We start from the raw sequence: 16,552 nt of genomic DNA on the forward strand, positions 1-16,552 counted from the left end.
TGACCCTCCCAACTCAGACAAAATGAGAAAGAAGAAAGAGATAATTTCAACCTCCTATCCGTGTCCTGGGGGATCGGTTTGTTCGTGTTGATTCCATTGACCCGTCGACACGCTCTACAGGCATCACGCTCACCGTGTCTTTGCTCTAGGAGGATCTTCCTTGGTTTTGAATATAGATATATTTATATATATTATCTACTGGCGGTCGCCAGTAGATAGTTATAGTTAGGACCACGTTTCCATAGGAAATCCGCAACATTCTATTTTGAATAACTTTGGCGCCGGTTGACGAATCCTCGCAAATTTTTCAAAATAGGTGGGGCGCTACGCTCCGCTCCTACCCTGAAAGTCTCGGGGGGATTCGTCAAGCGGGGGCTGAGATAAAAGGGGGGTCCCAAAACGCGTTTTTCCCATGCATTTTTCCATAGGACCTTTAGACACAGCTACAGCCCGAACGGCTGAACAGAATTACTTGAAATTTGGCAGAGAGGTAGTCCTCAGGTCAAGGAAGTGCCTTTTGTAGGTTTGGTGTAAATCTGTTCAGTAGATTCTGAGAAAATAGCCTTTAAATCAATATATATATCTGAGCCAGCTTACGGTGCGCTTACGGTGCGCTTACCGTACGCGTACGGTGAAGTGCGCGAGCGCGATTCTGATTGGCCCTTAGATCTTAGTAAACATTCGAATCGGTCGAAACCAGGAAGCGGCGGCCGCCATTTTCTCTCTCGCACTCTGACAGGGGGTTGAAAAACAAAGCCCCAAAACATGTAAAGGGGCTGTTTAGACAGCTCCCAAGCACCTAGCCATGTCCAGGGAGTCCCCAACGATCCCCCAAGGGAAAAAAGGCAATTTTAATTTTTTCGAAAATTTCGCCGATTACGCGTACGGTAATAAATAAAAAAAAAAAAAAAAAAATATCCACATTCTCCCCACCCCGTGTGCAAAAGGTGCCCGAAGTGCACCTTTTGTGCATGGCATATTACAGCTAAACCTAACACATATTTTACCTGTCACAGCGATGCTCATCATATTTCCTCCATGTGCGCACGGTGCGCGAAGCGCATCGTGCGTTCATGGCCCATGTAGCGTAACGTGGGCACGCGGTGCGCGAAGCGCACCGCGTGCTCACTGTGCGCGCACACTGTGCGCGCACGGTGCGCGAAGTGCACTGCGTTAAGTGGGCGCGCACGCCACAAATGGCGTAAAGTAACTTAGCATTTAAAAAAACGTACAAATTCACTGAAAAAACCATAGGTTTCACACACGTTATAGTTAGGAATTAGCATTTAAAAAACCTTGCAAATTCACTGAAAAAACCATAGGTTTCACACATGTTATAGTTAGCTGGACATTTTACTGATAAAAAACCAATGAAATTCCCCCGTTATAGTTACTGTAGGCAACTATAACTCACGCGACCGTAATCCTCTGCTGATGACATATGTGTCTTTATGAAATAAAAATATTTGTAATATATGTATAGCTAAAATTTAATGGAAGAAGACATGGGCAAATAAGTGTCTAAATACAGTATTAGCATCAGCAGAGGATTATGGTCGCGTGAGTTATAGTTGCCTACAGTAACTATAACGGGGGAATTTCATTGGTTTTTTATCAGTAAAATGTCCAGCTAACTATAACATGTGTGAAACCTATGGTTTTTTCAGTGAATTTGCAAGGTTTTTTAAATGCTAATTCCTAACTATAACGTGTGTGAAACCTATGGTTTTTTCAGTGAATATATATATATATATTCAATGAAAAAACCAAAGGTTTCACACATGTTATAGTTAGCTGGACATTTCACTCGTAAAAAACCATTGAAATTCCCCCGTTATAGTTAGTTCAGCTAACTATAACTCGCGCGCCCGCAATGCACTACTGATGACGTCACATATTACATCACTCATGACATGGTCACTGACATCACTCATGACATCACTGATGACATCTCAAATGACATCACTGATGACATCACTGATGACATCATCCTTGTGATAGAGTGGCAGACCTCCTCTCCCCCTAATATAACCATTGAAACACACATTCAAAAATAGAAACTAAAATGTTCAAAATAATGAACATATCAATATCAGTTACAACAACCTATTCAGTAATCCTAAGAACCACATACACATACAGTAATTCACCAACAGTCCTCTACAGTCACTCATACATGTACTCACTCATCATATGTACTCATACACCTGTACATCCCGTTACACAATGCCACTCATCCATAGAGTAACTCACACACATAGTCACTCATGCTAATAAAGAATCAATCATCCATTTACTTGCATATACAGTTATACACACACCACCACACTTACTTCTACAGAAACTTACATATACTTACTCTTTTAAACAATCACTTATAGAAACACATACTTATTCATACAGGAACTCTTCCAATCTCTCACTCTCACATATACTCACTTATATACACCAATAGTCACATATACTAGTTTAAAACATATGTAGTTACTCATAAAGACACTATTGAGACAGTCATTCACTCACTAACACACCCATGCACACACTCATCCACCCATACAGTCCTGCACACATGCTGTATTCAACACATACAAACAGTGAGTCACTCATTCATGCACCTATGCACTAAGTAATACCCCCCACCGAACCATACAGAAACTCAGACACTCATAGTGATAAAAAACCAACTAATAACCTATATAGACACGCATGTAGCTACTCACCAACCCATGCAGCCACTTATACACAAAGTAAGAAACTGATACAGATATTTAAATATTTAAAGATTACTCAGTAAGCCATGTATTCACTATGATACACTTAAACAGTCAGTTACACAAAAAAAATTCCCAAAAAAAGTATCCATTTAGACACTTATATACCCATTTACTCTTCCTTTGACCTTGAGATATACATAAATATAAAAAATATATAATTTTCATAAAAACACACAATCACTGGATGATGTCATCAGTGATGTCATCAGTGATGTCATTTGAGATGTCATCAGTGATGTCATGAGTGATGTCAGTGACCATGTCATGAGTGATGTAATATGTGACGTCATCAGTAGTGCATTGCGGGCGCGCGAGTTATAGTTAGCTGAACTAACTATAACGGGGGAATTTCAATGGTTTTTTACGAGTGAAATGTCCAGCTAACTATAACATGTGTGAAACCTTTGGTTTTTTCATTGAATTTCTAAGGTTTTTTAAATGCTAATTCCTAACTATAACGTGTGTGAAACCCATGGTTTTTTCAGTGAATTTCAAAGGTTTTTTAAATGCTAATTTCTAACTATGCCTACAGAGATAGGACATGTGAAGAAAGAAGAAAAAATGCACAGAAAGAAACAAAAGAAGTGCAGAAAGAAGCAACAGAAGTCCTCAAATACGAAGATAAGTGCAGGAAGAAGGATAACGTGCAGAAAGAACAAAAAGAAGAGCAGAAAGAAGCCTTGTTGCAAAATCATCCTGTACCCTCAACTTTTTCAGACGGATACTGGTGGTAACTGAGTCTGACTAACCAGTCCTAGAGCCAGTGCTATGTTAAAAGACACTTAGAATACAGTGAAAACACCTACATACACTAGGGAACATTATGCGTTGGGGTCCCCCTGTGATTAGCATGACCTCCTCTGTAAGCCCCTAGTGTATAATAGGGCATGGGGATTAAAACTACCTCTTAAAACAGGCCACAGGGCGTTTTTGCACACATTAACTCAGGCCCCGTCCCCTCCCTTCACCACTGTGTAAACACGCCCTGTGTCCATTTTTAGTTGGGAGATTAAGTTCATTTGAATCCTGAGGGTCCCTAGGGTCCAACTAGCCCACTAGGTACCTCCAGTAAGTGCCACAGAGCTGCGCTGCAGAGAGGTGTAAAAAGTGGCACGGCCTGGACCACCTCTCTGCAATGCAGCTCAGTGGCGCTTACTGGAAGCACTTGGTGGGCTAGTTAGCCCCCAGGGGCCCTCAGTATTGAAGGGAAATTATATCACCAATTTAAAACATGCCATAGTGCGTGTTTGCACACGTCACCTCAGGCCCCGTCCCCTCCCTTCACCACTGTGTAAACGCGCCCTGTGGCTGTTCTAAGTTGAGAGTCCCCCTGAATCCTAAGGGTCCCTAGGGTCAAACTAGACCACTAGGTACCTCCAGTAAGCGCCACAGAGCTGCGTTGCAGAGAGGTGTAAAAAGGGGCTTGGCCTCAGAACACCTGGCTGCAGCGCAGCTCCCTGGCGCATACTGGAGATGCCTGTTGGGGGCGCGTTTGCAGAGTGCTGCACGGAGGGGGCATGGCCTCCGGCACGATGCCAGTCTTTTATTTATTTTAGTTTTTTAAGAAGGGGGGCTGTTTGGTTCCCCTTCTTATTCTAATTTATTGGCCCTGATGACCCCATCCCCCAGGGCCAGTCTCCTAATTATATTTTTTTGACCCCAATCCCCAGGGCCGGCCACTGTTTTTTATTATTTTTAAAAAATATATATTTTTAGACACATCTAGGACATGCTGGACAAACCGTACGTACCTATCACCTTGACGATTTGCGTGATATTCATTAACCCCTTCAGCGCTGGGCGAATTCCGCCGCGGTGCTGAAGGGTTCGAGCGCGGGCGGGACCATGACGGAACGGTTCCGTCATGAGCACAGCTCAACCGTGGCTCATGACGGAACCGTTCCGTCATGAGCATGGAAGGGGTTAAAAGGCGACTATGCATGCAATGAATCCATGTGGAATGTATTTACACCACTAGTGAAGCTCTGACATGTCTGATGCCCTACCGTGCCTAATCCTGGTAGACACCCTTGTCGTTTATTTATACAAACATGGGTAGCTATTGACGGGCACATTTAATACACATGCACACCAAGCCATTCAAAGGGGATTCGACAAAAATTCGACCAAAACTATGCAAGAAACCCCCCTCACGGTTAATAAAACACACATCCACTGCCGGATGTGTAATACTTTTTATTTTACTCTCTGGAAAGGGGACGAACATCACTTGAGAGTCACAGCGTGCTCCTGACAGAGCCCAATGCTGTGTTACACCCACCATTGCCTGCCGAGTGCCACACACCTCTGTGTTGTATTCCACTAGCTAGTGCATATGCTATGACACTCTCTAGCCCATGTGCACTGTAACACCACCCCGTGAATATGTCATGCCACACTTGTCTTCGCACGGGTTATATTGCCCCATCTAACGTGCCTTTCTCGATGCCTATGTTATAACGCACAGTGCTATGCCATACATATTACAATCTGGGATCCATATATTTGTCACAGTGCATATGCAACGTTACACTCCCCAGCACATATTTTATATTACAACTTTAGAGACTAGTTAGGTTACACAACACTGCCCTGTGCATATTACACTCCAAGGCGCATATCGCATAGCACGCGCTAGTGCCTGTGCTATCTCGCGCTCTCCAATGAATCTGTCATTGCGCACAATGTATTGCAAATTATATTTCACGCCCGGTTCATCTTATATCACACTTTTTGGTGCATAGTTTATACCATACACTATATCTAGTTTTCATTTTCAATCGTGCTCTCAGGACTATGTTCTATATAACACTGTGTTCACCTACCCTTTTCACGGGCATTACATTTTGCGATAGGGGGTGGAGGGTCAGGGGGTGTTTCTGCCAAGTGAGCCCGGAGTCACAGTCACAAACGTCCTCTTCTTCCTGAATAAAAGTGAGATTATGCTGCATACTTGTTCATATTTTAAGTAGTTCGCACAGACACAATGTTTTAAAAACAATAAAGTTCCTAATACCCGCCTTCTCTGAACAGTTAGCTTGCTGCCCCATCCCCTTCCTCCCTATCCTCTGTTGTGTGAATCCATGGACTAGCCTCCTCCCTCCTGCCATGCATGGTCTGATGTGCTGCCACTGCCCTCAATTTAGTATGATGTACCAGTCCAGTCCTCCTGCCCTCCATTGCCCTATTCTATGCCCCATCATTGACCTCCTGCTTAAACTCTGTGCTTAGCTTGCTGCCCCTATTCTCCTTCCCCCTGCCCTCCGATGTCTTTGTGCATGCCCCTGCTCCATCCTTTTTGCCCACCATGTCCCATGGACCTGCCACTCCTATCTACTCTGAGTGTTCTGTTGAGCTGCCACTCCCCTCCCACCTGCCTAGCATTGTCAGATGACTGTAACCTGTCCCTGCCACCTCCACCCTGCCTGTCCACATGCCATGCCCCTATCCTCTTCCTCCTGTCCTACATGGTCCATTGTACTGCCACACCCTTCTGCCCTCCCTGGTCTGTTGTGCTGCAACTGCTCCTCCTGCCTGCCCCGTGTGGTCTGTTGTGAGGTCCCTTCCCCTGAACTTTCTTGTCTGTGCACAGGTCCTGACCCTCCCTTCTATCCTCCATTGTCCTTTGTGCATGCCCCTCCACCCTCCTTCTTGCCCATCATAGCCATTGTGCTGCCACTAACCCTCCCACTTGCCATGCATGGTCTTCTGTGCTGCCATGGCCCCTCCCACCTTCCCTGTGTGGTCAGTTAGCTGCCCCTGACCCCCTCCCACCTTCCCTCCATGGTCTGTGTGTATGCCATCACAGTCTCACTGTTGCTCTTCATGGTGTGTCTTGCTTCTAGTGCCCATCCTGCCTGACCTCCATGGCTATCTTGCTGCTCCTGCCCTGCCCCCTTGCCCCCAGCCCTACTCCCTCCCTCCTGGCTTGTCTGTTCCATTGTAATGCCCCTGATCCGTCCCTCCTGCCCTTTATGGTCTGTTATGCTGCAGCATTCTCTCCTGTCTGTCCATTATGGTCAGCTAGCTACCATTGCCTCTTGCCCCTCTGTTCTCTGTTGTCCATGTGCATGGTCCTGTCCCCTCCCTCTTGCTTTCTATGGATTGTTGTGCTGCACTCCCGTCCTGCATGCCCTGTGTGGTGTATTGTGCTGCTGCAAACCCTGATGCCTGCCCTGCAGGGTCAGTTTGGTGCACCTCTCCATGTCCCTCCTGTCCTCTGTTATCCAAGTCCATGTCCCTATCCCATTTCCTTCCATGATCCAATGTACCATACTTGCGAACATTTTGAACTTGGTAAGAGGGAGATTTTGAAAAAAAACTGGGGTATTGATTTTCCCCTTTGAGTTACATTGAAAAAGAGGATATTGTAGACAGGAGACAGATCAAATAAAGCCCATTTGAGCTTAAAAACATTGGACGTTTCCTGGCTGAATCGGGTCTGTTGGCATGTATGGTTGTACTACCATTGCCTCTTCCTTCTGCCCACAATGGTCTATTACATTGCCACAGCCTTGAAGGAGGGTAGATTTTGTATCACAGGGGGCCCCTGGCCCGTTCTGTCCACACCTGAAGTATGAGACCCTTGTCCTTGCCCTGCCAGCTGCATTTGTAGGCCGTATTAAATTGACCAGCGGGTCCTGTATTGCTATATAATTATCCTGAGACATCCTTACCACTCAGCCAGCATAAAACCCCTGTGTAGGCCCTTCTGTTCAATATGTAGGCCTCTTTGTTAAATTGACCATAGCTCTGCAATTTTAGTGTATAGCAGTCTGAAGGCAGGTCTGCGAGGCCTTCTGATCCAAACTAGTAGCCCCCACCCTACCCGAGTGCTCCGTGCTCGGTATCAAAGTTCAACATCCCCCTGAAGCTGTCGACATACAGTAGGCTGCATCCTGGACTGGTACTTGCTTCCTGGGCAGGTTTCCCGCTTTTAAGGAAGTGGCAACCGCAGAGCGTCAAGTTAGGAGAACTGAGGAGATTTTATACATGAATATATTGAATTCCCGTACAATACCCATTATTTTCTGCTTGCTCTATGGAACTTACGATAAGCGATTGGCCTGAGAGACTGACCTTTTCACCCAGTCCATTGTCAGCATTAAGTGGGTAAATGACGAAATGTCTGGTAAAATCTGCAGTCGAAGCTTTTGGGTAGCATACGTAGGTAGATGTAGCGTGCAAAGGAGCCCACAAAATGATATAAAAAGGGAGCACCCACAGATATCGACGGACTACCTCGCCGTCTGTATGTAGGTTAACAGGCAGTGCAGGTTTTCCCCAAGAGCTGGGAGCTCTTGTCTTCCTTTGCTTAAAATGTCTTGCTCTGCTTTGCTTGAAGTATCTTATTCTATTTTACCTATATGAAATGTCATGTTATGTTTAACCATTGTTCTCTTTACTTTTGCATTTAAAAGATTTTGTATTGTAATTGCAGGAATGCTTGCTCTAAGAGTAAACGTGAGTGTTCCTAGGTAACATTTTCCTTGGTGTAACTTGTTTCTCATGATGCATTTATAGATGTGTTTTCTCTCTCTCTCTGTCAGTACATTAATTGAGATACAGAGAATATTATGACAGCTGTATGATTATCTGGATTCTGTTTTTTGTACTTTATGTCTCTATTCTGCGGTTTCTTTGAAGTTGCATCTTCTCATTAAACTGCCATTGTATTCTGCCTCCAATTCCATGTCTCATATGTCTGTTTTCTTCATTTTTGGAGCAAGCGTTCCTAGGCACCCCGGCTCAAATTAAGGTGCCCCTTTTGTCCCTGACTCACTCTCCTGCTCAGTTCTGTGGTGGCTCCCGGGGATCTGGGGACCGCCCCTAGCTTCCTTGACCCGTAATAGATTTTCCCTCCAACAGCCTCTCTTGCAAGTCCTGTATTGTTGGTTTGTTGCCCCTGCCCCCCTTTCCACTGCCCTCCATAGTCTGTTGTGCTTCCACGGCCCTTCCTGCCTGCTCAGTGTGGTTAAATTGTTGCCTTTGCACCCTCCTACCTGCCTTCAATTTTCAGAGTCCGTGCCCCTGGCCTCTGCCTCTCAACAGTATCCTAATGAACAACTAGATTGCTAACATTCTATATTTATTACAAAAGTGTGGAACGCCTGACATCATCTTGATGTAATCAAAACTGTAATACCTAGAGCATTTCCTTTAGAAATTACATATATGAGAGGGTCTTATTGGCATCAACATTATGGTTAGTGCTCTAAAAGACTAAAATAAGGACATATTTTCTGAGTTTTCAAATAGCGACAAAGCACTTTTAAATTATTTGTTATCTTTATGTTTTTTTATCCAGTTGACCACTTGATTAAATGTTGCACTTAGGGGAGAGGATGTGGTGTTACTTCCAGAACTGCAGACTTTGCAACTGGGGAACCAGGTTGAAGTTTCTGCTTCAGCTCGACATTCTGTGATTCTGGTCAAATCACTTAGTCTCCCCATGTCTACAACCAAAATGAATTTGTTCTTGTGTGATGTAACCAATGCTCATGTAAAGCACTCCAATACCTGACAAGTCTGCACTATATAACACTGCAAAAACACAAAATAATAAGTGTTTTGCACACTTCTGTCATTGGGCTATATTTGGGCTACATCTGGTTGATTTTGGGCTACATTTGGGCTCTTTTGTCTCCGGTGGCCATCTTGGGAGATTTATTTGTTATGAAGTTTCCTAATTTCCTCATGTACTGCAGTCTCCTCAGTAGGAAATGCTTTCAGTTTTTTACTTTGATTCAATCATGAAGGTATTCAGATATGTCACACATTTGCCATAAATTCTGAATGTTAGCACTCTAGTTGCTCATTAGATCACTGTAGTAAAACTACTCCACCATGGAAGTCTGCTCCTGGTATTAAAAGTGCATGTTTCAGTCTGCATGTCAGAATTTTTTAATGAAATAGAAGAGGATTTGAGAAGTCACTCAAAATGTGCCCTCATTTTCTTTCTTCAGTATTAATCATAATTTCTATGGCAAAATGAACCTCCTCATTGTGTTCCTTTTTAAATTAAATGTTTTAAGTGTTACCAGTTTATTCCAATCAAGATGGCTTCAGGTGTGCCATACTTTTGTCATAATGAAGACAGTAAGCGCTCTAGTTGTTTTTAAGAACATTCTGGGACATTCTGTCATTGGGCTATACTTGGGCTACATCTGGGTGATATTTGGGCTACATTTGGGCTCTTTTGTCTCTGGTGGCCATCTTGGGAGACTTATTTGTTATGAAGTTTCCTAATTTCCTCATTTACTGCAGTCTCCTCAGTAGGAAATACTTTCAGTTTTTTACTTTGATTCCATCAAGAAGGCATTCAGATGTGTCACACATTTGCCATAAATTCAGAATGTTAGCACTCTTTTTGCTCATTAGATCACTGTAGTAAAGCTACTGCTCACCAGGGAAAACTGCTGCTGGTATGTATTGAAAGGGCATGTTTCAGTCTGCATGTCAGAATTTTTTAATGAAATAGAAGAGGATTTGAGAAGTCACTCAAAATGTGCCCTCATTTTTCTTTCTGCAGCACTAATCATACTTTTTATGGAAAAATGAACCCCCTCATTTTGTTCCTTTTTAAATTAAATGTTTTAAGAGTTACCACTTTAATCCAAGCAAGATGGCTTCAGGTGTGCCATACGTTTATCATAAGTAGGACTGTTAGCGCTCTAGTAGTTCTTTGGAACACTCTGGGAAGCTGCAGTAGAACACAAAGGAATCAACTGACAGTCTCTGCCCTTGTTGGATGTACATGTTTTACTGAGAATATCAGACTTCATTCTCACATGACTGAGAAAGATAATGTGAATTTACAGAAAATAAGCTCTCAGTTTAGCCTATAGATCACCTTCCAAACCTCTGTGGTAAAAGCATGAGAAAATATTTTTCTCTCAATCATGATATCCCAGCAGAAGGCTTTTTCACATGGTGAAATCACCTTAGAACATACCACAATTCCTAAAATGAGTATGGTACCATCAACAAATGATTTATAATGTAACTAAAGTCTTAAAACCTTCTATTAACTGCAATGCTTTTTAATGAGGTGCTATCATGTATATTTGTCCCAAGATGGCTGCCAACACTTCTTGGATGAAGTGCTGACAGCCAATCAGATCTCAGGATGAGATGTGTGGTTAGGCTCCGCCCACATATATATATGCTTTTAAATGCTATTTACTCAGGAAATACTGAACAGATTTACACCAGACCTGCAAAAGGCACTTCCTTGACCTTATGGCTACCTCTCTGCCAAATTTCTAGTAATTCTGTTCAGCCGTTCGGGCTGTAGCTCGTTCTAAAGGTCCTATGGAAAAATGCATGGGAAAAACGCGTTTTGGGACCCCCCTTTTATCTCAGCCCCCGCTTGACGAATCCCCCCGAGACTTTCAGGGTAGGAGCGGAGCGTAGCGCCCCACCTATTTTGAGAAATTCGCGAGGATTCATCGACCGGCGCCAAAGTTATTCAAAATAGAATGTTGCGGATTTCCTATGGAAAAGGGGTCCTAACTATAACTACCTACTGGCGACCGCCAGTAGGTAATAGATAGATATAGATAGATATAGATGTATACATATATATCCAGTTATAAAACGTACGTGCTAGGATTTGAAGTAGTGAAGGTGCTCTTGATATTGCTATTCCTGATATAGTTGCTGCAAAGCATGACTCCAGATGTACTGATCTGCAAAACACTGACAGCGGTCACATCACCTTCACTGACAGCGGTCGCATCACCTTCACTGACAGCGGTCGCATCACCTTAAAAAGGATAAGAAGTTGGAAGCCTAAAAACACCTTTGGAACCAGCCTGTTCCAGTAGACATTGCTCAAAAGGGAAGCTTTCTGATTGGATAGTCAGCCCTTATCCCATTCTTGGTGAAATAATAATGATAATACTACTAATAATAACGACAACAATAACTATTTTTAATATTGTTATTATTAGCATTATTAATATTACTATTATAATAAAAAATAATGTTAATGATGATTGTACTACTACAACTACTACTACTAATATTATTATTAATAACAAACATCACAATACATGACAAATATACTTACCCATGGGCATAGCAACAAAACTGCACAGAGCCACATTAGTACCTGCACAGCACATAGTAAATCTAGGCCCTAATGTGTACTCTGTCTGAGAAATCTCTCAGAGGTAAGCCAGTCTAGGGCACAACCACGCTTTATCAATATTGAACTAAGAGGTCTAATGCAAGCTTTAAAAAATGGGCATAAACCACAAACTGAACCAAAAACAACAAACTGAAAAACATCCACCATTCAATCAGAAATGAATAGGGATGGTAAAGACCTCAAGGGAATCCTAGTGTTGTCAAGTGCCTGCAGCTGAACAGAGCAAGTAATGAGCCTGGTAGAGGATTTACCTTGAGACTCAGAGCTTCATCCAACACTCCCTACTCATACACTCAAGGCAAGTCCAACTCATTTGTGCAACCATTTTTGCATCAACGTTGTTTAACCGTGGAAAGCTACTTGTGCTTACTCAGGGCTAATATTCCACATTTTTGTAGCTCTGATGAATAAGGCAGCTCTCTATGCCATTGCAATTGTTTTGGTGAAAATGTACACCTCCACCTGAGGGTCCTGTTTTTTGTATTCCCAAACATGCACATTGCAGGTAAACGTTTTTTCCATGTGAAGAAAGGCCTTCCCTTACATCGCAAGCAAATCTTGGGATCGTTCATTCCAATTCCCATTCTGGAAGGGGGGTTACTCTATCCATTGGTAGTCAAAGACCTCTGACCATATCTGCATGGAAATCCTTTGTCCCTCTTCAGAAAGCTCTTCTTCTACACACCCAAGCACATTCCCGTTCCCCTTCACATTCTGGAAGGGGGGTTACTCTATCCATTGGTAGTCAAAGACCTCTGACCATATCTGCATGGAAATCCTTTGGGCCCTCTTCAGAAAGCTCTTCTTCTACACACCCAAGCACATTTGGGGGTGACCCGTTCCCCTTCACATTCTGGAAGGAGAGTTACTCACACCGTCTGATAATTTACAGGGTGAGAAGATGTCAGAGAGCAGGTTGGAGTGCCCACAATGCACATATTTGTCGGAATGCTGACACTTCCAGGTCAAAGCATGCTCTGGAATGTCCGCTTCCCACTTTTTGAGTGAAATAAACTACTGCATATTTCTCTAGAATCCTGATGCAGAAATCCACACCAGTAAATACATTTAAACCTGTGAGGAACGCCTTGGAATTTTCTTTGCAGATGTAATAAAGATACATTTGGTCATAAACTTACAGAGTGAATAGAGTCTGTGATTTCTTCCGAGCTGAGTAGCTCATGTTGTTTACATAAAGTTTTTGTTTGTTCTCTGATGCTTCTCACCTCAGATTTTCATCACTTTGCATGAGTGCGATGGTAGCAGTACTGAGTTCAGTGGAGCTACTTGGTGTTACCTCATATCATGCAACATGTTCCATCATCATGCCCCAATCTCCAAGGAAGGGCCAGAGGAAATTCTTGTCAGGATAACATAACTGTGCAGAAATATAGCAACCACAAGACTCCAAATGGACAGTAAGTTAAATTGGGAAGATAGCTTCTATGACAGTGGGATAAAATCCTGGCCCAACAGAGTCTCAAAGCAAAAGTAAAGTCAAATCAAAAATGCTCTTCCAGTCGAGGACTCATCTTCTCTTTGCATACAAGGCATGTGTCTTAAGTGATTTGGTCCAGCAAGGGCAACATGAAGTGTCAAACTTGTAACCAATTGGAGGGTATCAATAAAAAATTAATAATTTACTTGAATGTGACCCACATACCTTTCACTACAATGATATGTCAGCAAAATATTTTGAGAGTTTTCTTTGGGTCAGATAACTCTCACTGGCAATTTTCTCCTCCTCCAAGATGGCAGTTATTCTTAAAAGCAAAGGGGCACATTTTTCGAGCTCCATACACCACATTTGCGCCGCCGTTGCGTCACTTCTGTGACACAGCGGCGGCGTAAACCATGCGCCACGTTGCGCCCTATTAATAACGGGACGCATCTAGGGAGATGCGTCACATTGTAAAGCCCTGCGCCACATGAAGCCTGTGTCAGGTTTCATGTGGGCGGTCCGGCGCGGGGGGGGGGGCGTTCCATCGCAGGAACGCCTCGGAAAAGTGCCTGAGTGAAATCTACAAGATTTCACTCAGTCACTTTTCCAACGCCGCTGCGTCAAAACTTCGCGCCTGCTTGAAGCAGGCGTAAGGCGTGACGCACCATGTTGAGGATAGGCTGGGTTGGAACAGTGCTGGAGTTGCGTCGTGCCCGTGACACATCTCCAGGACGGCGCCAACCTTACGCCGGCAGATGCGACATGCATCTGTTTATCCTTGCACCACATTGTAAACGCAGTGTATCTGAGGAGGCGCAAGGGCAAAATTGAGTCACGCATCTTTCCTTGCAGCGCCTTGGGTTAAGCCCTGTCCTGCTCGGGCTGCATGCCAATCCTCCCTGTCTCTGACGCTGGGGTCACGTGCAGTTAACACTGCCTAACTGCGCATGATCCAGCACAGGATGCATGCTCCGGGCCCTCGCGCCTGCATGCATTCTGCCCTCTTCCTTTATCATGCGGTATTGTTTCTGTTTAGTTTATTAAATTATTACACTGAAGCCACTGCTAGAGTAACAATTTAATGCATTAAACTGGAACACTTTTGCATGTTAAAGAAATGCAGTATTTCTTTAACATATTGAAGCAAATAAGTGTAGTGCTTTAAATTATTACATTGCTGCCACTACCAACGTAACAAGTTAATGCACTAAAATAAAATGCTTCGGCACGATAAAGAAATACTGCACTTCTTTAACATGCAAAACATTTCAGTTTAGTGCATTAGATTGTATATTTATTAGAATTGGCAGCCTCTCACCACACCAACCTGATGACGATGCCAGTAACCAGAGAAAGACAAGTTATTTATCATGTGCTCCTTACATTTGGCTTGGGTTGCGATGCTAGATGGTGCAGTATTGTAGTCTATTAGGTTTCAGCCTAGAACCCATACTGAAGTATTTTAAGATGCTCTATTTGTCAACGCTTCCCACTTGGCCAAATGGTGTGACCGTAGTCAAGTCCCTTTCTTTCACTGTGCCTCTCTGTCCTTTATCATCACATTTGGTGCAGTAAATTAATTGCCTAGGATCACACAGTGTGATGATAAAGGACAAAGAAGCCTAGTGAAATAAGGCAATTGCCTTGGATCCCATAATTTGGTCTGGGGCAGACTGGATTAATGATAGGTTTCTTGCTTTAACAAAACCCAATTATCCAATTTAGCGACCAGAAAGATATTTTTAAACATTGTCCTAGAAAGTGGTCCATTGCTCCCAAAGGTATAAAATATTCTCAAGAAGAAAACCTCCTAAAACCCCAGTGAAAAAACCAAGCTTCTTTGCTTTGCTTACTCACCAAATTTCATTTATTTGACTTAAGCCCATCCACTTTAACATTTCACCAGCCGCCACTGACTATCAGGTCTAGATCCATTGATCCTGGACCCCAGGACAAAAGGGCAAGGAAACAATGGACCAGTTATGATCGTGTGAAAGCAGAACTCCAGACGGGAATTGCACACCACCCAACTCGTAACTGGCGACTAAGTAATCAAGGGAACAGTCACAATCTTACAGCCTGCAATACACTCTACAATGAGAATAACAGCCATAAACACAGACAGCCATTAAAATACTCCCAACCTTGACTTCACCGAAGAGAAGGTGGGCAAAATATTGTCATAGTTATGTTTTGTAAATACTACATATACCCATGGGAGGGTTATTCTGCCTCATATAAAGGCTCGAGTAAGTAGTAAACTGTATGTACAATTTAAGGTCTAATTCACAATCTTTATTGAGAAAAAATATGTTTCCACTCAAACGCTCCAGCAATTTTGTGCAGTATCCAAAATCGTAAATTGTTGATAATGCTGCACGTGACATGTGTGACTACTCGTAACTTGCATAGATTACAAAGGATACTTCATGGAATGTACGAAAATTACACATAAGTGAGAAATGTGAAAGAGGTCGAGGCGGATTCATACTAAGCGCTGCAAAATTGTAAGTTGTGTAGAAAGCACCCCCCATGGACATTTTGTAAATGTAATATACAAAGATAATTGATGATACATTTATATAATAATTAAGTCTTGTATATGTCTGTTTATGTGCGCCGGTGCTATCTGTAGTACAGAAAGGGCTGCATAAGTGTCTGTGACCGCTTCTGTAATACAAAGTACCCTTGGGGTGCACAAATCTGGCACCCATGGCCATTGCGCCCCCGGAACACTTTCTGTAATGCTCCCCCAGATATCCTACCCTAGTACTATTCCACTGGCAAGCAGTTATTGATTTTGGACATGCAGTTGAATTCTGATTAAGCCAAACCTACCCCTGTAATTATTTTTCCTAAAATGCAAACATCAATGTTATGTTATGTACATGCGCATCCGACAAAACAAATACTTTTCAGTGTTAACCTTGGATGACTTCTCACATTCTCATTTGTCAAGCCCTGTGTCTTGCCATTTCCTTTCATTAGGTGGGTATGTTATCTGCCTTGCCACATTTAGTGATGACAATTATCGTGCCTATTGGGGGACAAATTGCAGACTTCCTGCGCAGAAAAGAAATCCTTTCAACCACCACTGTAAGAAAAATGATGAACTGTGGAGGTAAGGCAATCTCTGCATTGTATGTGTGTAATGAAAGTTAGACCATAGTTTCAGCATCTTAT

The 16,552-nt window shown here is 43.0% G+C and overlaps 1 protein-coding gene across 1 annotated transcript in view; it reads left to right on the plus strand.

Annotated features, from left to right (window-relative positions):
* SLC17A6 (solute carrier family 17 member 6) overlaps positions 1 to 16,552 on the plus strand; it is a 294,138-nt gene that overhangs the window by 237,469 nt on the left and 40,117 nt on the right. Inside the window, exon 9 of the mRNA XM_085643618.1 lies at positions 16,358 to 16,490. Within this exon, the coding sequence (XP_085499744.1) occupies positions 16,358 to 16,490 (133 nt within the window). The remainder of the gene's footprint in view (positions 1 to 16,357; positions 16,491 to 16,552) is intronic.

This window comes from Triturus cristatus, chromosome 3_1 (genome assembly GCF_964204655.1).
Source record: "Triturus cristatus chromosome 3_1, aTriCri1.1, whole genome shotgun sequence".
Lineage (NCBI taxonomy): Eukaryota > Metazoa > Chordata > Amphibia > Caudata > Salamandridae > Triturus > Triturus cristatus.